Below are 22,773 nucleotides of genomic sequence, written 5' to 3' on the forward strand. Positions count from 1 at the left end.
TTTTGTTATAATCAATGAGAACTTGGATAATTTTTTATTAAATAGCCCTAAAAATTTCGGGGAACCTCCGTCAACCTTTAGGTCCCATATGAATTCTTGACTCCACCCCTATTCACACATGATATTTTATGACATGTCAAGATATTTAAGACAACAAATAAAAAAAAAGCGATTGACACTTTATAGAAATGGTGAAAATTATGGAGCAACATGTGATATATAGGATCTAATGACTTGATCACTTTGAGTGGCTCATTCCCTTCCATTTGCTCTATCCCCACTTGTATGATATTTTTAGACTAATGGGTTAGATTTAGAAATGGAAACAAAGTGAGTATGTATCCATGTCTCTCTAAAACATATCATGTGTAGCAGGAATTTTTGTCATGTGAAGTGGTCAAACCTTCATTGATCATCTAATAGAACTTCAAGACCAATCAATATGTATATATATAATTAGCATTCAAACCTAAACTTGTTATGCATGTTTGACCCTATCTAGCTATAGTTAATGAGAAGATAAATATGTTATGTGTCTAGATATGCCATTATACGACATTTTTCACACATAAAATGTTGTTAGCACATCAAATGCACTAATATGCTATTGTTTGATGAGTTATATAGAAATTATATATAGTTCATGTACTATATTAATAGAATTTCAAGCTGTTCTCTCATGAAATGAGTTTGGGCAATTGAGAGAAAGGACAACTTCTCATGTAGGAGTTACATACCTCTCCAATGAAACCATTTTCATACAAGTTAAAAGCTTCACACACAAGGAGGAAACTCTCTCAAGAAAGTTATCTCTCTCTCAAATTTGTGTAAAGGCTGTATTTTAATATGTGGGTACTAACATATATAGATAGGTAATGATCTTTTAAAACAAAAGAAATTGGTTGAAACAAAGTTGATTGAAATTCAAAAGTTTCAGAAACATGACCGAACCGAGATGTTTGGAGCTTAATAACTTTGCACACATATGTTATTTTGTTTATTTCTGAAAAGGATCAACTAGTACACATTTCAAGTTTTCCAACGATATATTGCACGTAGAATTTGGACTTGGAATGAGTGCAATATGAGTTTCCAAAGTTGAAGAAAAATTAGGGTTTGAGATTGAAGACGACCCCAAATACAAAGTCCATTTTCGAGTGGGTGAGGTTGTCATCTTATCTAGCAATCAATTCTTAACCAAATGATTAGGAGCGAGAGTTTGTATATTTTGGAGGTTATGGGTTTCATTCGTTCTTACCTTAAGATAATATATAGAATTTTAATGTTTTTACCTAACATGTGTGGTTTACGGGCTATTGCGCTAACCTATGAGTTATTGAGTTTATCTAATTCATACTTGAAGGATGAATGGAGGAACGAGTATGGGGTTCCTACGTAAAGTTGAAAGAAAAAAAACCCCAAATTTTAAGTGGAGGCAATGCAATGCAATGCAATGGAATTACCTATTTACCTTGAGTATTTTTTAAAAAAGAGCAAAAAAGTTGAGGGGTGTTTTTTGTGTTGTTAAAACTTGAGGGGATAAATGCTTAATTGACAATAGTCGAGGGGTGTTGATGCTATTTCCTGAAAAGGAAATCTTACAAACGACACCGTTCCTTGTCTTCTGTACTCTGTTTCCGCTTGCAAACTATTGAAACTCTGAAGTCAAGACTCCAGGGCGAGCGAGAGACCATTTTTGTTAGCTTTCAAGTTTCAAGAGCTGCTGCTGCAATGGAGGCGGCGCCTTTTGGTTCCTCAACTGCAACTCGGCCTTTCTCCTCTGCTTCTTCGTCGTCTCTCTTATTTCTCCGCCGCAACAAATCTCACAAAAATTATCTCCAATTCAAGTCCCCTAAAAGCGTCTCTGTTCGCGCCTCCTCTGCTGGGAATTCGGGTAACCTATGCAGTTTTAGTGTGCTTATTGTGAATGTATGAATTGGCTAGATTAATTAATTGCAGCTCTTCATTTTTGCAGTAGTCACTTTACTTGATTATGGCGCTGGGAATGTTCGTAGTGTGAGGAATGCGATTCGCCATCTGGGATTTGATATTAAAGACGTATAGTTTTACAATCGATTGTTATTTCAGCTTTCTTTAGTACTTTTAAAGTCAAAGTTTCGTCTTTTGATGATTATATCTATGTGTTTGTGCATGTGTAGTGTCTATTATATTTGTCCTTTTTATTATGTGTATTTTTTTTTTCTTTCTGAGAGTTTTGTAAATGCAGGTGCAAACTCCAGAAGATATCTTGAATGCAGACCGCCTCATTTTTCCTGGTGTTGGAGCATTTGCCTTGGCGATGGATGTGCTTAATAAAACTGGGTCTGTATCTTGAAACTCTTTTTGTGTTTCCTAATTATCTTTCATTTTCTTGAATAGAGCATTTTCATTTTATGTGGTTAGAATGAATTTATGAATATAGATATTATACCCTATTGTGCTACACTGCTACATGCTATAAAAGTGAATTTTGTTGCCATTTCACTCATTTGTCCAGTCACCTTAGGAATGATGATCTGGAATACATATCGTGGCTGACATATTCTTGTTTCTTAAATTGAAGGTTATGTTTTGACTTGCAAAAATAGATGTTAGGTTGTTTTCGTGGCTTGTAAATAAGTACTGACTATCAAATTATCTGTTGGTAATGAAGTGTTCACCTATTCAATTATGCAGGATGGCTGAGGCATTGTGCACCTATATTGACAATGATCGCCCATTTTTAGGCATTTGTCTTGGACTTCAGCTACTTTTTGAGTCTAGCGAGGAGAATGGTCCAGGTTAGTTTCCAATGCTTCTGTCTATAACTTGTCAAATTGCATCTCTAAGCTAATAAGTTGGCTTGAACAATGGTGAACAGAAATTTTCTTCTCCTTGGTTATCTATCATACATCACTTTCTCTAGTATATCTGCAAAATGAACAGTTATGATGCATCCTGAACTCTAATGTTATCTTGATCAGCATCACTCCTTCGTAAGTGTTGTAAGGTACTTAATAACAAACTTAATAGAGCATCCCCATGTATTGTATTCATTAGATGAGTGTGCATAGTTCTCATGTTTTTAAAATGTTATTTCCATTTAAAATTTAATTTACAATAGCTTCTTTGCTTCAGTAAATGGTCTTGGCTTGATCCCGGGTGTGGTTGGACGTTTCGACTCATCAAATGGATTCAGAGTACCCCATATTGGCTGGAATGCTTTGCAGATCGTAAAAGATTCTGAAATCCTGGATGATATTGGAAATCGCCATGTTTATTTTGTGCACTCTTACCGTGCAATGCCTGTATGTTTTGTCTATGTTTTCAGTATGTTTTTCTTTCCCCTCTTAATTGTATTGTTAGTTCTGCTTTCCTGTATGCATAAACTGGACTTGCTTGTTGTTGATAATGGACGTGTATTTGTTACGTTATTTTTGTAGTCCGATGACAACAAAGAGTGGGTTTCTTCTGTATGCAATTATGGTGACAATTTTATAGCATCAGTTAGAAGGGGAAATGTGCATGCGGTTCAATTCCACCCAGAGAAGAGTGGAGGCAAGTCTTTCTCTCCCCACCCAAGGAATCATTTAATCTGTTTTATTGTTCTTCCCCTGCCGCCCTTTGGCTAGGGTTTAGGCCCATTTTCTTGCTAATATATATTGTGAATCTCCAACCATTGGTTGATGATATTTGTTGCAGAATACTGTTTGTAATTTAGGTTAATCAATAGCATTTTTAATATTAGTTATCTTGAGCATCTAGTTGACTTGAAATGAATGTTTCAGATACGGGACTTTCTATATTGAGAAGGTTTTTGTATCCAAAATCGTCCTTCACAAAGGTAGCTTCTTTGATTCTTAACTCTTCAGTGCTGGCTTGTTTTCATTGGGCCAAATTTAACATCTGACAGTTTGAACTTTGTGTGGATACAGAAGCCAGTGGAAGTGAAGGCTTCAAAACTTGCAAAGAGGGTAATAATTTGTTAACTTGGAACTTCGTGTTGTTTTCCTTTGTTCTTAATTAACTCTTAATTTATCTGGCCTGACTTATTACAGCAGTGATGGAATGATATATTTCTTTCAATGCCTTCGATATGCTTGACTTACTAAGCTTTACATTAATTTATGCTACTTCCATTCAGGTTATTGCTTGTCTTGATGTGAGAGCAAATGATACAGGAGATCTTGTTGTCACCAAAGGGGACCAGTATGATGTAAGAGAGCATACTAAAGAGAATGAGGTGTGGTAAATAACCTATCCCCACCGCTGCTTCATGTATTTTTATATAATTCTATTCTCTATATCTTGATTGTCTGTAATATAGATTCGTGTTAGGTATCATATTTGGATGAATGATGCATGCTCCTTCATGTATCTGATCTGTCTTGATCATATTTTTGCCTTATTTTTTGAAGCATTGTTCTTTCATATCTTCTTTTGTTTAAAGTTCCCTTTTCAGAAAATGCTTGAGAAATTAATTTCATAAAGTAGTTTCTTCATATTAGTTGTTTTCATTTGAGAACAAGCATCATATGGTTCAATTCAGTTATTCATCAACTCATTGTATTTTGTGTAAATTTAATATTTACTATCCAAGGTTGTTGTCTACTACTCCCAATAATCTTTGTTCTGGTGGGGAAACCACATATACGTTTGGGCATGTTTTACAATATTGCAACTTGTTTATAGGTGAGAAATCTTGGCAAGCCGGTGGAACTCGCTGGACAATATTACAAAGACGGGGCTGATGAGGTAGTTGCTGTGCATTTTGGACATGTTTTATTTAATCCTTACATCTATGAAGTTATCATAGTATGCCTCATGCCTATTGTCATTTCAGGTTAGTTTCTTGAATATTACTGGTTTCCGCGACTTCCCTTTGGGCGATTTGCCAATGTTGCAGGTATACTATATTACAGTTGCAATGAATTTCAATGTCAAATCGAGCATTTGTTAAGGTACATATTCAAAATTATTGAGTAATTACTCTAATCGTCATTTTCTTCATGCTATATTCTGCAGGTGTTGAGATACACATCTGAAAATGTTTTTGTACCACTAACAGTTGGCGGTGGAATTAGAGATTTTACGGATGCAAATGGAAGGTGGGGTTTCAGTTACTTTGTAGATCTATCCTTCTTGACTATTCTCATTTTTTTTTTAAAAGTTTACTTTTCCAGAATATTCTGATCTTTCTGTTGTTGACTCTTTTGCTCCTGTAAAGAAGTGAGTTGTTTGGGCAATACTATATTTAGAGTTCTTTTATTTTCCAGGCATTATTCTAGTTTGGAAGTTGCTTCAGAGTATTTCAGGTCTGGAGCTGATAAGATTTCCATTGGAAGTGATGCAGTTTATGCCGCCGAAGAATACTTGAAAACCGGAGTATGCAATAGTTTCCATCATTATTTCCTTCAGTAATAATTTCCATCCATGTGAATTAGTTTGTATTTGTGCATTTCTTTTCTGATGGATCTTGAGCTGCCTTTTCAGGTCAAGACTGGTAAAAGCAGCTTAGAGCAGATATCTAGAGTATATGGAAACCAGGTGATCCATATTAGTGATAATTCTTGTCAAAAATATTCTTGATACCAATTCTTTCTAGATGACTATTTTTTCACTAAACTGTCATCGACCAATTGTCCTCTTGCGGCTACTCATAAGTCATATCGCATCTACATTTGCTAGAAAAGAAAAAAAAATGCTCGAAGATTAAGTGTTGAATTGTTTTCCTTTGCATAATTTGGACAAACATGATCAATGAATCCTTCCACTTCTGGTGTTGGGACCATGAAGTCCATGTTTATGGAAGTAGCTTTATATGTGAGAGGGGTTATGGCGTTATGTATACTTGCTTTATGGCAATAATTCTTCTAATTTTATGTTGATTAAGGTGTCTCTCTAGTGAGGCTCATATAAGATTTATATTTGCAGGCAGTGGTTGTTAGTATAGATCCTCGCAGAGTGTACTGCAATAGTCCGAATGATGTTGAGTTCAAGGCTGTAAGACTATCAAAACCAGGTAAAAAAGAAGACAAAATTATCTTTGTTGTTAAAATCTTTTGATCACCTTGGATTTACGTTCAGATTACGTGCACAGTGCACATTGGTTTGGAAACCGGTTTAGGTAAAAGTAATATATAAATAAATGGTATAATCACCCTGGGCCTTACATAAATACGTGATATAATTATGGGATAACATATTAACATGTTATTGTATGCTGCTATCAGCAGCTATTCTTCATTTTTCTTTTCAAGTTTATGCTCTCTTAGCTATTTTTAGGGAGACTTCTCTAAGTTATTGGCCGTGGTATTCATTTATGCTGGTTATGTAACTTTTTTCTTGCAAATCTGATTTCTGGGAGACTACTTGTCACCATGTTATCTTTGTTTGTGAACAGGTCCAAATGGAGAAGAATATGCGTGGTACCAATGCACAGTAAGTTTACCTTGTTTTCATCTGTGTGGAATGCATACCCAAGTTCTTTGAACTAGTTATCATGGTGTTGATCATTTTGATCACTCGTAGATTATAGGAAAGATTTGACTAATGCTTTGATATGCAAGTCAAAGCATTAGTCAAATCATTTGCATCTTCAGAGTGTTCCGATATAGGGTCTTAGCGGACTTCCTTTTCTTAAGGTTAATGGTGGACGGGAAGGGCGGCCAATTGGAGCGTATGAACTTGCAAAAGCAGTTGAAGAGCTGGGAGCTGGGGAAATAATGCTCAACTGCATAGACTGTGATGGTATAATTTGTTTCTTTTTTCTCAACAAAATCAACTTCTTATCTGATGATCTTTGGGAACACAAATTGAGTTTTTGAAGCTTTTTTTTAAATGGTGACAATCACTTATTGCTTTAGCAATCAAATTCCCTTTCAGAGTCAATTTTTTTTGGGGCAAAAGATTTCAATTGTTAAGTTTCAGCTGTCGAAAACTCTCAATTCATAACTTTCTAAGTGTCATTTTTCGCTTCAAATCTCTTTGTTGTTTCCATTTGGTGCCTAAGAAGTTGCTGGTTATCTCATGTTTCCTACTCTTCGCTCGTGTTTGCTTTTCAGGTCAAGGGAAAGGATTTGATATAGATTTAATAAAGTTGGTTTCGGATGCCGTGAGCATCCCTGTTATTGCGAGTAGTGGAGCAGGTGCCGCAGAACACTTTTCCGAGGTTTTCATGAAAACAAATGCATCCGCTGCCCTTGCAGCTGGAATTTTCCATCGGAAGGAGGTATTATTTTTCGATTTTTTGTCTCTATGTTTCCTTAACTGCCATGTAACAGCAAAGCAAGCATAATGATACAAAAACCCTAAATTGACCGTTCCCCCCTACATATGCTGCTGCCTTCACTTACCTTGCAATCAATTAGTCTTGGAAAGAAAGAAAAACCTACCCTTTCTAGTCATAAAGTTGTTCTTCTTAGCCGACTATTTTACGACTCCCTTTGTGTTTTGCAGGTCCCAATTCAGTCTGTGAAAGAGCACTTGCTGAAGGAAGGCATAGAAGTCAGAACCTAAGTAGTGACTGTGGTCAAAACCTTGGAGATGCTTCTAATTCAGACAGATTAGTCGCGATTCGTTACTTTTTTCTTGACAAAACTTGTGCAACACTCTTGTGTTTTACAATTCAGCTCGAGTAATTTGGAAGGAAATGTTGTGATAAACCATTGTAATGGAAGGATATTGCTGTAAAATTTTGAAATCACAGTTCCTGTGTAATTGTGCAATCTGTTCCACATTTGCAACACATGCTATCTCAAGGACTGAGTTTGCAGCTTTCGCCTGACCTTTATCTCCAACAGCTCTAGAAAATGCTGCATGATAGCGTAAAGGAATCCGCAGCTACTATCGTTCTATAAGATCTGAAGGTATGAAGCATCAAGTATTAAACAGCACACCCAAGCAAATAACCAGAAGCTGATGAGAACTAAGAAGATAAGTGCTATAAACTCAGTCACTTGAACTAAATGCTTAGAGACGGCGTTTTTTTCAGAGGGTGGTGTGTTTTGACCTCCTACGATGAAACGAGTTTCGAAACTGATGTGAGGTGAGTTGTAATGACTAAAAGTGTTTGATGCGTAAATAAAAATATAAATGAAATAATAAAATTTACTAAAGGCAATACAACACGAATATCCAAGGAATGGGAAGTTTGATCAATGAAAGTGAATGGATAGAAAGAAAAAATTAGGAGAAGATGCTTCAAAAGCATCACAAGTACTATGTACTACTGCAAAATTTTGAACTCATCAAATTTCTTTCCCAGTATCAAGCAAATGGTAGAAATTAATCCCTCCGCTGCTAGCGATTGATCTCCTGAGCAAGAAAAGGAACCAAAATCTATCATCCGACGAAGAACTTATCTCAAACACGCAGCAAAAAACGATAAAGCCACCTGTGCTTTTCATCTTTTACTTCTAATAAGAAAAATTAATTAGTAGTTCCAGCAAGTTACCTATTTTATATAAGCTCGGGAATTTCGGATTTCCCCCAGGTTTTACGACGATACTTCCTCTTCCCTTCAAAGACAGAGGAACGATAAGTTACAAACTTACAAGGTTACAAACTTACAATCAAGACACTGCAACAACACTACGAAGGTATAATCAAATGTATCATTTTGTTGATTCTTGCAAATCAAAGCTAATATAGCTATTGTCATGGTAAACTGAACTCTCAACATGTCAAAAATTGCAGATAAATGAATGATCTCTGTGATGTTTTATGAAAAACACTAGGAAAGTTTGTCGAATCTTATGTTTTGGGTCGAAAGAAAATGCAAAATCCACTCTATGCAAATTGATCTCTCAATATTCCTTAGAAAAATCAGTCATTCCTCCTTCCTCAAAACAGTCAAAACATAATCAAATTGTCACAAAGCCGTAACATTACACCAACACACAAACAAGGAATCACCGATACAATTGTATTTGTACCCTCTGCATAAAATCAAATAAACTACCAGAATGCAATGCAAATTCCCAAGCTTTGCTTCAAAATTATAGACAAAGCAAGTTAACAAACACACGCTCCCCATTACATCCTCTAATACTCATACTCATTTCCAATTATCAATCATTTCCATGGAAACAGCCTACCATAGATGAAGAACAAATGGAATGTTCCATAATAGGATCAATCCAACATATCTTAATATCACCATTAGCAGCAGAGATGACGAGTATAGCACCCAAATTGCACTACCCGACGACACAAATTCACTGAAAGTACTAATCTTTCACTTACCCATTTTCCCCTTTGATAGTCTTTGTCTCCTCCTTGCTTCCACCATGGCCTTTAAACAATCCGGCTCTCTTTTGCTCAAGCAAGAAAGTTTTTGTAATCACATTGCAGAACAAGTACACAAACTGCACCGACTCATTGGCCGGCACGGGATAAGCAATCCGCTTGTAGTACTCCCACGGCATCGCAGGGTCCACCAGCGCTACAACCGGGATCTGCAGACGGTCTGCCTCGAGCACGATCGAGCTCTTCCGTTCCGAGTCCAATACAACGACACAATCGGGAGGCTGGACCGGCCCGAAACACACTTTCTTGTTCCTCGACCGGAACTTCTTGGGACTCGAACGGTTGGTCAGGAACCCACCCAATCTCCAGATTTGAGAGTCTCGGGGACTGTAGAGGCCGATCTTCTTGGTCATCAGCTCCACAATTTCGTCGAATAGTGGATTCGTATTGACGAACATGAACCGCGCGTTGTTGCGGGCCATGTTTGAAATGAACTGAACGGCGCTGCGTAGGCAAATGAGAGTCTTGTCGCTGTCGATGATGCTCTGATCATTTCGAACGCCGTAACTGAAAACCTTGAAGTGGTGAGCCTCCGCCACGCGGCGGCCCAGGTGCGCGTTTGTGCTCAATAGCTTCTGAATAACCAGAGAGTGGAGCGTCATCTTCTTACCACACAAAGACGAAACGGTGCGTTGTGCGTCTGGTTATGGTTTAGACTGCCGTCGTTGAGTTCCGTCAGAGGAGAAAGTGAGTGGAGGTGTGGGAGGCGAGCCCAACGGCATCGTTTCGATAAATCAACTGGGCCGAAATGTGGCCCGTGTGAGATAGGTTAACTGGATTGACATGAATAAAGAATTGGGCCTGTCATTAGGTTGGTAAAGCCCACAATCTAGAAAATCAACAAATTCTTATTTATTATTTGTTATTTTAAAACATTGGATGGGAGGGATCGATGCGTAGGTGTGAGCAAGGTTATCAAAATCGGGATCTTACATAAGATCGGTGGAAGGTATGCAAAATCTAATCGTAAAATTGAATCGTGAAATCATAAGATTTTATAAATTTAAAAAATAAATGTAAAATAATATAATTACTTATTTCTAAATAAATAATTAACATGATATAATATACTATAGTTTGTAGGTAATAAAAAATTAAAAAATGTGATTATTATTTATTTATAGACATATTAATATTTCATAAAATAGTAATTTTTTAAGATAACTATGAAAAGCAAACACAATAATTGTGCAAGATTATATCATGTTAATAGATTAGAACCAATTTTTCAACAAAAACTAAGATTAGAAACATAAGCACATGATTAGTAGACCACAACCCATAAGTCCATGATTTCATAAATCTATTAAAGTTAAGATCGATAAGATCGTAAAATCGGTAAGATTGGGTAAGATCAGTAGATCTTATCAATTTTAAGATTTTACATCAATTTGAATGGTTTTGATTACCTAAGATCGTACGATCTTACGATCAAAATCGCGATATTGACAACCATGGGTGTGAGAATGCATTACCAACTAAGTTGGAGGTCGTTCCCATTTATTATTTATAATTGGTATTCCATTAAATGAGATTTCTTGTATAGTTCATCAATAGTTTTAACTTTTTTTTTTATAATGGCCAAATTATTTATTGAAAAGGAAACTACATAGAAGCACTAAAGCAGGCAGAGGGAAAATGTCCACAAGGACCAACAACCAATTCTTTCACAAAACTAGAAAGAGTCCTTCAATTAAGGGTATGTTTTATATTATGCAATCCATTGTTTAAGGCAATCCATGACTTTTCCCCTAACTAATGTCTATTTTAAGTAATTATTTACTATATAATGTCTTGAAAAAAACTAATTAATGATAATAAATTTGTCTGAACTGGATACATGTGTGTATTTATTTTTTTTTATAAATATAATATTTTTTATTCTACATAAATCTTTGAATATTTGAAAACACTACTCAGCTCTTTTCCAAATCTCTTTGGGGCAAAACCATATACACTCGAGAGGTCCATAATTCTATTTTCACCTTGAACAATACCCTTATACACACACCTAAGTTATGGTCTAACTTACTTGTCATAAGGTAAAAAACTTCATAGACAATAAAATTGTATAATTGCATGATTTTGCTATTATATAATTGCATGATTTTATAAACCTGAGTTATATAATTGCATGATTTTGGCATTTTGGCTATCAAATGTCATTTCATGATATTATAAAATAAATTTGTGAAGTATATATATAAAAAATTCATAGACAATTTGTGTGTTATGAAACAATTAACATATAATTATAAGAAATTGGGAAGGATTAACAAATATAATAATTGATAGCCAAAGTTTTATTAATGGAGTAATTGAAAATAAATTTAACAATGAATATCAATAGTCAACTAGATACAACAAGGCCTCAAATTGAGATATTGATAGGAGAGACAATTGGATCTCTAAACTATTTAGGCAGCATTAATGCTCCTAATTATAACTCTTGAATAATTACTCTTCATGCCATCATATTAAAAATTACAAGTAAAAACACGACAGATAGTCCTCTTTTGTTGTTGGGTGCACTGGCTATAACTACACCACCTTTACTTCCACCACCACCACTATAAGATTGTCCACCGCCGCCGCCACCACTAGCTATCCCTCCACCATTAGATCCACCACCACCCGTCACTCCACCATTAGATCCACCATCATCTGTCCCATCACCATCAGATCCACCCTGACCACCTCTTACAGCACCTTTAGATCCACCACCTCCAACTCCACCTTTACCACCTCCACCTCCTCCTCCTACTCCACCTTTACCACCTCCACCTCCTCCTACCCCTCCTCCACCTTTACCACCTCCACCTCCACCTCCTACACCACCTCCTCCTCTAGAACCACCACCTCCACCCCCTACACCTCCTCCTCCACCTCCACTTCCACCTCCTCCTCCTCTAGAACCACCTCCACCACCACCACCACCACCACCACCTCCTCCACCTCCACCTCCACCTCCAGCGGCTAAACTTACAAATCCACCTAAAAACCCAGCATGGGATTCAGGTACAGAGAGCTTCTTAGTTAGGTTTTCGAGATCATGATCCTCAAAACAGCATTTTTTTGCAATACAAGTATTGATGGGGCAATGAAGAAAACCAAGCAACGATAAAAGAACAATAGTACGTTTAGAACAACTCATTTTTGCACCTAGTTACAAAATATGATTAATATTGGAAGCATACATACTTACATATATATATATATATATATATATATATATATATGTATATATATGTTGATAATGTCAATCGGACAATATCAATTTGATTTTCACTAATTTAACTTCTATCAAAAGCAAATAGAAAAAGTTGACCAAGACTATAATATATATATTAATTAGGAACAGCCTGTCATTTGATTATATTGGAGAACCAATACTTGTAAGGACGCACCTATACTTTTGTAAGGACTCAACTTTTTTTCTTGATGATCATAAAATTTTGTCTTTTCCACATTCAATATGAAATTAAATTTGAATCCTTAAATCCGCACAAATATAAGTTTCTCACTTGACGATAGGGTAAGTTGAGTCAAAACTCAGCGCGTGGCCTCTAAGATATTACTCCTAGTTGGAATCAAACTCATGACCTCTCGAACCCATACAGTTTGACAGCAGAGAGATTCACCAAAGGACCGACTTATACGTTAATCCTTTCTCCATTTTACTAATTGCCCGATCAAGTTTACCATTCTTAAGGTCACCCCTATGTTTTTGAAGGATATAAATTAAGTTCCTCAAAAAAAAATGTGTATTAATTTGATCTCATGAGATTATATCTAATGTCATTTATGGGAATTTTATCCAAATAAAAATCGTCTATACAAAACTTAAAATTTAAGTCTTGATCTCTTTCAAACTACGATAAAGGATTCCAAAATTATTATTAGCATATTTGTGGAAGTGTGAAATTTAAATAAAACTATTACTGGCTGATCGATCATTAATACTATCTGATTATATGATTCTTTCAGCATACTTATTGATCTTCTGCAACTAAAATATAAAAATGTTAAGAATCAACACATAACGTTTAAGAAACAGTAAATTAGAGAAGTTGGCGAAGACTCGGTATGCAATATACATAGTGATTTTATTTAGATTATATTTGTGGAAGCATTTCCTGTGCAACGAGTGCGGACTCCCATACCAACGAGTGATGGCTCGGTTGATAATTGACTGGGTTAGACATATCTGTGTCTAAGGTTCGATTCTAATAAAAAACATATTTCTTAACGGTATTTCCAAAAAAAAAAAAAAAAGTGCAGGCTCCCATTATTATATGATATTAGTATTTAGAGAGTTGTTATTTTTCAATACTTGATACAAAGGCACATGATAGATCGATGAGTGTGTTGGCAATGAGAAATGGGAACTTAAAGAGATAGATATATAAATAATGACGCGAAGCCAATAGATAAGAGTTTGGTTATTTTTGTAGCGCAAGCGCTAGATCGCTCCCTCATTCTAATATTTCCCTTCACTTGTGGATCAAATATGTAGGTCATGCATGTACTTATACTCTTTTCTTTTCGACTTTTACATTGGTTTCGCAAGAGAGTATGGTTTTCAATCACGATGATTCATAATTAACTTGTTAATCTCCATACGATGAAGTATCACAAGCTGATTATTATTTAAGGAACAAGCATTTTTTGTGCATGGACAGGGAAAACTCTCCCCGCGTGGCATCATTTTTTGTGGTTTAGCAAGAGAGGGGGGATCATCAAACTAGTAATTGACATGATAGGACATGCAATTGTCAATTGTGGCACCCAAGCACTATGTCCACAAGAAGGGGGGTTTATACTAGAATTTTGGAGATAATGTTTCACATTATTTGGTTTGCATTCATGGGCTTGGGCCAAGTTTAACCAAATGGTTTGGACCTTCATAAATTTCATTACCTCATCTCCTGAAATTCAATAACCCAAAGCCCAAGAAGATCTTCATGACCCAAAACCACTTATTGGGCTTTCATAAAGCCCACATCAAGCGGGCCATTACCACCAGCCCACAAAGTACCAGTAGTCTACTCTAGTAGTAGTGAAACTGAAAACATATCTATATTGAGGTGGCCATTTTATATTAATGAATCATTCCATTAATCCTTGTATCTATAGTGATGAAATGTTCTAATTTACTTAGTTAACTTTTTAAAAATTTTGTGAATAAATATAAAAAAAAAACATAATGAAAAAATAATTTGGAGACCCAAAAATTATAAAAAATGTAAAGCAAATAATATTGGAGAGAAAATCAACAAAAATTAGAGGGCATAATTATGAGAATTTAAAGACTTTATTTCTTATATTAGAGCTCATTGACATACAATTGGAGCCATCAAGGTCACTCACAATAGCTTAAAACATAATAAAAATATGCTTAATATCAATGCATTTAGTGCCATCCACCTCCAAGCCCACCACCAGCACCGGCTCCACCACCAAACCCTCCACCAGCACCTGCTCCACCACCAAGTCCCCCACCAGCTCCACCACCACCTCCAAACCCACCACCTCCTCCAGCTCCCCCACCAATCCCACTGCCAGCACCACCACCAGCTCCAAATCCACCTCCAGCACCACCACCAGCTCCACCACCTAATCCTCCACCACCACCACCACCAAACCCTCCTCCTCCTCCAGCTCCTCCTCCAAGTCCCCCACCAGCTCCACCTCCAGCACCTCCTCCAAACCCAGCTCCACCACCAGCACCACCACCTACCCCTCCTCCACCACCAAACCCACCACCACCTCCACCACCTAGTCCGCCGCCTCCACGGTGGTGAAACAAGTTCTTCTGATCCTCAAAAGAGCCCTTTCTAGCACTAGTAGTAGTGAAAACAACAACACTAAGAACCAAAACTACTAAAAGCTTAGAACCAGTCATCTTTGCTTGAACTATATATCAAAGATGACTTTGTTTGATTTGTTAATGTGAAGTGGGAGATCGAGAGAGTTATATATATACATACATACATACATACAGCGTAATGTGTTAGTGCTTTAAATTCTTCTCCAACTTCTCATCTAACAACGTGTTGAGACATTTGAGAGAGTTAATGCACTCAACTGTCTCTTTTGAGAAAGAAGCCTACTCTCCATCCGCAAGTCATGATCAATTATACTAGTTGTGCTGCTTCTATTTTTTTTTCAATTTCACAAGAAAGCACAATCTGACTGCAGAGATTTTCATTGACTTTTTGGTTCAAAGTCTTCTGCATGGATTTGGATTAATGGATAAAATGCATGGTTGAGGGTTGTATCATTAATATTTAGGGTTTTTCTCTCCCTACATAAATGAGTGCATATATAATGAAATGAATTAAGCTTCATCCATCCAAAATGTGACCTTCATTAACTCCCAATTAATGTGGAGTGTTGGATGTTAAGTGACTCTATATGTATGTTTATAATCAATGATTATTTCATATGCCACATAGATTAATTTGGGATAAAATGGGGGTCTTTCTTTGGGTGGATGTGGCAGTACTCATATATTATTATGGGCGTGTTTTAATTTCTACAACCCGCGTTCGGGTAATATTAACAGGCCCATTAACAATATAAAAGTTTAAAAATTCACCACGCAGCAATTAGCTTAAGTTTTGAGAATACTTGGTATTTATGGACCAATAAGTACTTCATTAAAAGTATTCTGCCAATAACTCCTTATGCTTATAAACATTAAAATTTCATTAGGTACGAACTTACTTAAAATAAAAATAAAAAAACTGTTTACTCGTACATGTTTATTACATAGAGTTTTCCTCTACAATGTCATGCTGACATCATCATCATCGGATTAAAAAAAATTATATATCTAGAATTAACAAAAAAATTTACAATTTGTTTCTCTAACTAGATTAAATTTCAATATCTCTATTTATGTGATTTTTCTAACAACAAATTTCTCTGTTTTGAAAAAATATTAAAATTTCATTGTTTTCGCTAACTTCCTTGAATTTCATTGTTTCTTGAAGAAATATTAAATTTCATTGTTTTTGCCTGATTCCATGAATTTCACTTTTTTAAAAGTGCAACATTTTTTTGTCACTACAAGTTTTATTATGAAAAAAATTCCAATGTGGTTTTTCTACAATTTTTTTTTTCAGGATCCCCGATTTTTTCTCATAATATATTAATTTTAAAGGATATTTGTTTCTCTACCATACTCTCAGCTTTGGTGAGAAGATCCCTGATTTAACTAAAAAAAATGACTCACTCCCCTTTTAATTACACAAGAACAATGATTTTGATTTTCTTTTTCTTTTTTCATCCACAACAGCTAAAATAGATCAATAACACAACCAAACCTTCTATAAATGTATCCAGAAGTGCAGATATAAAAAAAAGGAACCAAAGAATTCAAAAAAAAAAAAAAAAACAGAGAAGAAGAGGGAGACGTGATTCTAACTAAAAGAGATATTGAAGAGAGGCGGACATGAGAGAGAGAGAGGCGTGAGGTAGGAGATGAGAAAAAAGCTTAGGGTTACGTTATATACAATGACATTATTGTCTAAATTACTTTCAGTGAATTTGACGTATTGAAATGTTCAAAATGCAAATTGACTTAATGGAATACGAAGTTTTAGTGAGTAATTCTCCCTTAATTATTCAACTAATCCTTAAAGCTATAGTGATGAAACGTTTTAATATTAATTGGTTAACCTTTTTTCATATTTTGTGAGTATATATCCTGCCTTAAGACAAAAAAAAAATAAATAAACATAAACATAATGGAGAAAATAATTTGGAAATACAATAAGTATGAAAATATAAAGGAAATTATAACATTGGGGAGAAAATCAACAAAAATTAGAGACCATAATTTGATATATAAAGACTTTATTTCTTATGTAGAGCTCATTGACATACAATTGGAGCAACCAATTTCACTCACAATACCTTAAAACACAATAAAGTACAAAGTTTTTTTGGTAATGATAAATAGGTTTTTTTTTTTTTTTTGTTTCTCATAAATAAAAATTTGCTTAATATGAATGGATTTAGTGCCATCCACCACCAAGCCCACCGCCAGCACCGGCTCCACCACCAAACCCTCCACCAGCACCTGCTCCACCACCAAGTCCCCCACCAGCTCCACCGCCACCTCCAAATCCACCACCTCCTCCAGCTCCCCCACCAATCCCACCACCAGCACCACCACCAGCTCCAAATCCACCTCCAGCACCACCACCAGCTCCACCACCTAATCCTCCTCCACCACCACCACCAAACCCTCCTCCTCCTCCAGCTCCTCCTCCAAGCCCCCCACCAGCTCCACCTCCAGCACCTCCTCCAAACCCAGCTCCACCGCCAGCACCACCACCTACCCCTCCTCCACCACCACCTCCACCACCTAGTCCGCCGCCTCCACGGCGGTGAAACAAGTTCTTCTGATCCTCAAAAGAGCCCTTTCTAGCACTAGTAGTAGTGAAAACAACAACACTAAGAACCAAAACAAGTAAAAGCTTGGAACTAGTCATCTTTGCTTTAACTATATATCAAAGATGACTTTGTTCGATTTGTTAATGTGAAGTGGGAGATCGAGAGAGTTATATATATACATACATACAGTGTAATGTGTTACAGTGTTAGTGCTTTAAATTCTTCTCCAACCTCTCATCTAACAACGTGTTGAGACTTGAGAGAGTTAATGCACTCAACTGTCTCTTTTGAGAAAGAAAACCTACTCTCCATCCGCAAGTCATGATCAATTATACTAGTTGACTAGTTGTGCTTCTTTAATTCTTTTTGCTTTTTTTTCCTTTCAATTTCACGTGAATGTTGTAAATTCACATCCTCATCCACAGCAACAATATTGTCCGTTTTGAATTGTCCGATTCACGTGAATACATCATATTCGCATGACTTTTTTTCTCTTTAGATCCAAGCAAGTGGGTTAGGCCCAACTCACTCAAGCCTAGAAAAATATCTTGTTAGTGATTAGGGAATAGGTTTGTCCTTATAAATAAGGCGTTAGTCTCACATATTACTGATGTGGGACAACAATGAAAGCACAATCTGACTGCAGAGATTTGCATGAACTTTGTGGTTCAAAGTCCTCTGCATGGATTTGGATTAATGGATAAAATGCATGGTTGATGGTTGTATCATTAATGTTTAGGGTTTTTCTCTCCCTACATAAATGAGTGTATAGGTCCGTTTGGTAAAATGGTTAGGATGATTTTCAACTAACTAAAAACCTGTGAAAAAAAAATGTAAAAGTTTAAAATTCACCGCTCTGCAATTAGCTTAAGTTTTGGGAAGAATTGGTATATATGGACCAATAATTCTACCAATAACTCATTAGGCTAAACATAAAAATTTTGTTAAGTACGAATGTACTTAAACTAAAAATTAAAAGATAGTTTTACCCTTACCTATATATCACATAGAGAGTTTTGCCTCTGCATGTCATTCTGACATCATCAACTTTTTTTTTCAAACAAATTTCAAAATGTTTTATCTCTCAAGATACATTTCAGATTAAAATTTTCATATATCCAGAATTAGCATGAAAAGCTCTTTTCAATAAAATCCACTATAGATATTTTTCGGAACAAAAAATTGGTCAAAAATTAAGAAAAATCCAAAAATAGTAACATACTAATTTGAAAGCCTAAAAAAGGAATTTTGGCCCAAATAGCTTGTGCTAGTTGCTTAGTTACTAGTCTTGATGACCAGCTGAATTGAGTTACCCTGGCAATTTTTTGAGTCACTACAAAATTTCTCTATTTTGAAAAACAGTGACATTTCTCAGAATTTTAAAAAGTTAAATTTTACTAAACTTTAAAAACAGTGAAATATGTTCTAACTAAGTATTTTATATTGATGATTGTTGTTATTAAAAAGTAAGCATTCAATTACTATATTCATATTATATGTATATTTTTTTCACTGTGGTTTGAGAGTATAGCCTTCCATTAAATTTCAATGTTTTAAATTGCTGAATTTTTCTGTAACACAACAAAATTTTCTTTTCAAAAAAAAATGAAATTTCATTATTTCAATAAATATAATTTTACTGTGAAAAAACAGAGAAATTTCGTGCACTGTTTGTTGGTCTAACTAGATTAAATTTCACTATCTTTATTTGTGTGATTTCTCTAACAATTCAAATTTCTCTGTTATGAAAAAATATTGAAATTTCATTGTTTTTGCCTACTTCCATGAATTTCACTGTTTTTGCCTAATTCCATGAATTTTACTATCTTTAAGATTACAATATTTTTTGTCACTACAAGTTTCTCTAGTTCCAAAAAAAAAAAAGAAAGAGATTTCACTGTTGTTTTTTTTATACTTTTTTCTTAACTAATCTCCGATTTTCTCATATTAAATTGATTTTAAAGGATTTTCGTTTCTCTACCAAACTCTCATATTTGGTGAGAAGGTCCATGTTTTTTAGTCAAAAAATGACTCATTCCCCTTCTAATCGGACAAAATCTATAACTTCAATTTTTTCTTTTTTCATCCACAACAACTGCAACAGAATAACACAATCAAACCTTCTATAAATATATCCAGAAGCGCAAATATGGAAAATAATGAACCAAAAATTAAAAATAAAAGAAAGTAAGAGAGAGCCGTGATTCAAACTAAAAGTGATGTTGAAGAGAGATGCAGACATCATAGAGGAAGAGAGAGAGAGAAGAGAGACAGAGGCGTGAGGTAGAGAGAAAAGAAAGAGACGTGAGCTTTACAGAGAGATGAGTGAAGTGTGAGGTAGGAGATGAGAAAAAAAAGCTTAGGGTTATGTTATATATATACAATGACATTATTGTCCAAATTACTTTTAGTGAATGTAATGTTCAAAATGGAAATAGGACTTAATGAAATACAAAGTTTTAATGAGTAATATATGGGTAATTCTCCCTTAGTATATGGATTAGTATGCAATAGGTTTTAATGGAATGTATACAAGTTTTAATGAGTAACATATGGGTAATGATCCCTTAATTATTCCACTAATTCATATAGAATATAGTGATGAAACGTTCTTTTTAAGTTTAGTGAGTACATATCATGCATTTAGATAAACAAATAAACAAAAACATAATGGAAAAAAAAAATTTGGGAATTGAAGCCAATAATTATGAAAATATAAAGTAAATAACATTGACATTGAAGAGAAAATCAACAAAAATTAGGGACCATAATTTGATAAATACTTTATTTCTTATGTAGAGTCCATTGACATAAAATTGGAGCCATCAATGTCACTCACAATACCTTAAAAGACAATAAAGTACAAATTTTTTTTGTCGTGATAATAGGATGTTTTGTCTCTCATAAATAAAAATGTGCTTAATATCAATGGATTTAGTGCCATCCACCTCCAAGCCCACCGCCAGCACCGGCTCCACCACCAAACCCTCCACCAGCACCTGCTCCACCGCCAGCTCCAAATCCACCTCCAGCACCACCACCAGCTCCACCACCTAATCCTCCACCGCCACCGAGCCCTCCTCCTCCTCCTCCAGCACCTCCTCCAAGCCCCCCACCAGCTCCACCTCCAGCACCTCCCCCAAGCCCCCCACCAGCTCCTCCTCCAGCACCTCCCCCAAGCCCCCCACCAGCTCCTCCTCCAGCACCTCCCCCAAGCCCCCCACCAGCTCCTCCTCCAGCACCTCCCCCAAGTCCCCCACCAGCTCCACCTCCAGCACCTCCCCCAAGCCCCCCACCAGCTCCACCTCCAGCACCTCCCCCAAGTCCCCCACCAGCTCCCCCTCCAAGCCCCCCACCAGCTCCACCTCCAACACCTCCCCCAAGTCCCCCACCAGCTCCTCCTCCAAGCCCCCCACCAGCACCACCTCCAGCACCTCCCCCAAGTCCCCCACCAGCTCCTCCTCCAAGCCCCCCACCAGCTCCTCCTCCACCACCTAACCCTCCTCCACCACCAAACCCACCACCTAGTCCTCCGCCACCGTGGTGAAACAAGTTCTTCTGATCCTCAAAAGAGCCCTTCCTAGCACTAGTAGTAGTGAAAACAACGACACTAAGAACCAAAACAACTAAAAGCTTAGAACTAGTCATCTTAATTTGCTTTAACTATATATCAAAGATGACTTTGTTTGATTTGTTGATGTGAAGTGGGAGCTCGAGAGAGTTTATATATACATATACATACTGTTTGATGTGTTTAGTGCTTTAAATGCTTCTGCAACTTCTCATCTAACAACGTGTTGAGAGTTAATGCACTCAACTGTCTCTTTTGACAAAGAAATCCTACTGTCATCCACAGTTCATGATCAATTATACTTCTGCTTCTACTTTCTTTCGTTTTTCAATTTCACATGAAAGCGCAATCTGACTGCAGAGATTTGCATGGACTTTTTGGTTCCAAGTCTTTTGCATGGATTTGGATTGATGGATAAAATGCATGATTGATGGGTAGCTTTAATATTTAGGGTTTTTCGTTTACTCCATGTGGATATGTAATTGTAATATACACATGCAGGGCCGGTATGCATGCACCTCCCTCCCTGCATAAATAAGTTTATATATATATATATATATATATATATATATATATATATATATATATATATATATATATATATATATATATATATATTTATTTATTTATTTATATATTTGAGGAATTCTTCTATAAGATCCTAAAATGAGGTTTTAAAATGAGATCCTAACTTATAGGATTCACTTCTAGGTCCAAAATATTTTTCAAAAATTAGGAAATATTATATATATATATATATATATATATATATATATATATATTGCAATCTGTAATGTATATAAAATGTCTGTTTTATATCCAACAATCCAGAAATATCATACACTTTTCATATTGAATTTGTTTTTTGTTCCGAACAAAAAATATATCGTTAGATTCGTTCGTAAAACCGGTTAAAATACAAATATATTTTTTAAAATATTTTGAACTCTATAAGTCAATACCTCATTTTAGGACCTTATAAGAGAATTCATATATATATAATCGATGTTTCACGCGACGATGAGACGGTTGAACGATCATCCTTGTGTAGTGTTCCAGAGTTACACCACAATTTCATAAATAATTTAACAGTCTTACAGATTTATGTTTATATATATAATACGTTTTTCACGCTCGATGAGAGGGTTGAACGGTCACCCTTGTGTATATGTTCCAGAGTTACACCACAATTTCATAAAAATTAAACAGTTTTACGGATTTCAATATTTTTTTCCTTCAACTCCAACAAAACGGTAATGGCAAAGCCCCTTAATATGCAAAACCTAATGAACTTAAATTCAAAACCGACCACGACAGCAAAGACATTAAATATGTCCCTAATACATTCATGTGAGACCCAGTGAAAGTTGCCCCAATTATTTAGGGCATTTTGCCTAACCAAGATGTACCAATAGCATGCATTTATGTCGGGGTACGAGCTATGACTTATATGACTAGATGCACAAGGTGGGTGGTTGGTCCACATTACTACTCCTATATACATAATA

The 22,773-nt window shown here is 35.8% G+C and overlaps 6 protein-coding genes across 10 annotated transcripts; 1 reads left to right on the forward strand and 5 right to left on the reverse strand.

The window, feature by feature from the left end:
- Positions 1 to 1,680: 1,680 nt before the first annotated feature.
- On the forward strand, positions 1,681 to 7,726 carry LOC119985938 (imidazole glycerol phosphate synthase hisHF, chloroplastic). Of its 2 annotated transcripts, none has more exons than XM_038830422.1 (19): positions 1,681 to 1,894; positions 1,976 to 2,058; positions 2,228 to 2,322; positions 2,677 to 2,780; positions 3,118 to 3,287; positions 3,423 to 3,537; positions 3,768 to 3,823; positions 3,918 to 3,953; positions 4,124 to 4,222; positions 4,672 to 4,734; positions 4,823 to 4,885; positions 5,005 to 5,087; positions 5,256 to 5,364; positions 5,473 to 5,526; positions 5,914 to 6,001; positions 6,383 to 6,420; positions 6,624 to 6,729; positions 7,044 to 7,210; positions 7,438 to 7,726. In XM_038830422.1, exons 1-19 carry the CDS (start codon positions 1,732 to 1,734, stop codon positions 7,495 to 7,497), a joined length of 1,752 nt encoding a protein of 583 aa, XP_038686350.1. In that variant the 5' UTR covers positions 1,681 to 1,731; the 3' UTR covers positions 7,498 to 7,726. The 2 variants fall into 2 exon arrangements, with proteins under 2 accessions (XP_038686350.1, XP_038686349.1); XM_038830421.1 differs by having other exon boundaries at positions 1,682 to 1,894; positions 3,915 to 3,953.
- On the reverse strand, positions 7,661 to 10,002 carry LOC119985939 (ribosomal protein S2, mitochondrial-like). Of its 4 annotated transcripts, none has more exons than XM_038830423.1 (3): positions 9,226 to 10,002; positions 8,435 to 8,493; positions 8,059 to 8,295 (listed from the first exon to the last, which is right to left on the reverse strand). In XM_038830423.1, the coding sequence occupies exons 1-3, from the start codon at positions 9,888 to 9,890 to the stop codon at positions 8,207 to 8,209; spliced, it is 813 nt and encodes a 270-aa protein (XP_038686351.1). In that variant the 5' UTR covers positions 9,891 to 10,002; the 3' UTR covers positions 8,059 to 8,206. The 4 variants fall into 4 exon arrangements, with proteins under 4 accessions (XP_038686354.1, XP_038686351.1, XP_038686353.1 ...); XM_038830425.1 differs by having other exon boundaries at positions 8,435 to 8,498; positions 9,226 to 9,998; XM_038830426.1 differs by lacking the exons at positions 8,059 to 8,295; positions 8,435 to 8,493 and adding an exon at positions 7,661 to 7,793 and having other exon boundaries at positions 9,226 to 9,998.
- Positions 10,003 to 11,752: 1,750 nt separating this feature from the next.
- On the reverse strand, positions 11,753 to 12,442 carry LOC119986149 (acanthoscurrin-2-like). The gene is made up of 2 exons (XM_038830698.1): positions 12,244 to 12,442; positions 11,753 to 12,117 (listed from the first exon to the last, which is right to left on the reverse strand). The coding sequence occupies exons 1-2, from the start codon at positions 12,440 to 12,442 to the stop codon at positions 11,753 to 11,755; spliced, it is 564 nt and encodes a 187-aa protein (XP_038686626.1).
- Positions 12,443 to 14,583: 2,141 nt separating this feature from the next.
- Positions 14,584 to 15,358, reverse strand: LOC119986202 (glycine-rich protein 5-like). Its single transcript, XM_038830765.1, has one exon. The coding sequence runs from the start codon at positions 15,191 to 15,193 to the stop codon at positions 14,702 to 14,704; it is 492 nt and encodes a 163-aa protein (XP_038686693.1). The 5' UTR covers positions 15,194 to 15,358; the 3' UTR covers positions 14,584 to 14,701.
- Positions 15,359 to 17,121: 1,763 nt separating this feature from the next.
- LOC119986203 (glycine-rich cell wall structural protein-like) lies at positions 17,122 to 17,846 on the reverse strand. Its single transcript, XM_038830766.1, has one exon. It carries the CDS (start codon positions 17,790 to 17,792, stop codon positions 17,313 to 17,315), a length of 480 nt encoding a protein of 159 aa, XP_038686694.1. The 5' UTR covers positions 17,793 to 17,846; the 3' UTR covers positions 17,122 to 17,312.
- A 2,606-nt stretch (positions 17,847 to 20,452) lies between these two features.
- LOC119986201 (glycine-rich cell wall structural protein-like) lies at positions 20,453 to 21,397 on the reverse strand. The gene is made up of 2 exons (XM_038830763.1): positions 21,216 to 21,397; positions 20,453 to 21,053 (listed from the first exon to the last, which is right to left on the reverse strand). The coding sequence occupies exons 1-2, from the start codon at positions 21,340 to 21,342 to the stop codon at positions 20,629 to 20,631; spliced, it is 552 nt and encodes a 183-aa protein (XP_038686691.1). The 5' UTR covers positions 21,343 to 21,397; the 3' UTR covers positions 20,453 to 20,628.
- Between the last annotated feature and the right edge of the window lie 1,376 nt (positions 21,398 to 22,773).

The sequence above is a fragment of the Tripterygium wilfordii genome, chromosome 19, assembly GCF_013401445.1.
Source record: "Tripterygium wilfordii isolate XIE 37 chromosome 19, ASM1340144v1, whole genome shotgun sequence".
Lineage (NCBI taxonomy): Eukaryota > Viridiplantae > Streptophyta > Magnoliopsida > Celastrales > Celastraceae > Tripterygium > Tripterygium wilfordii.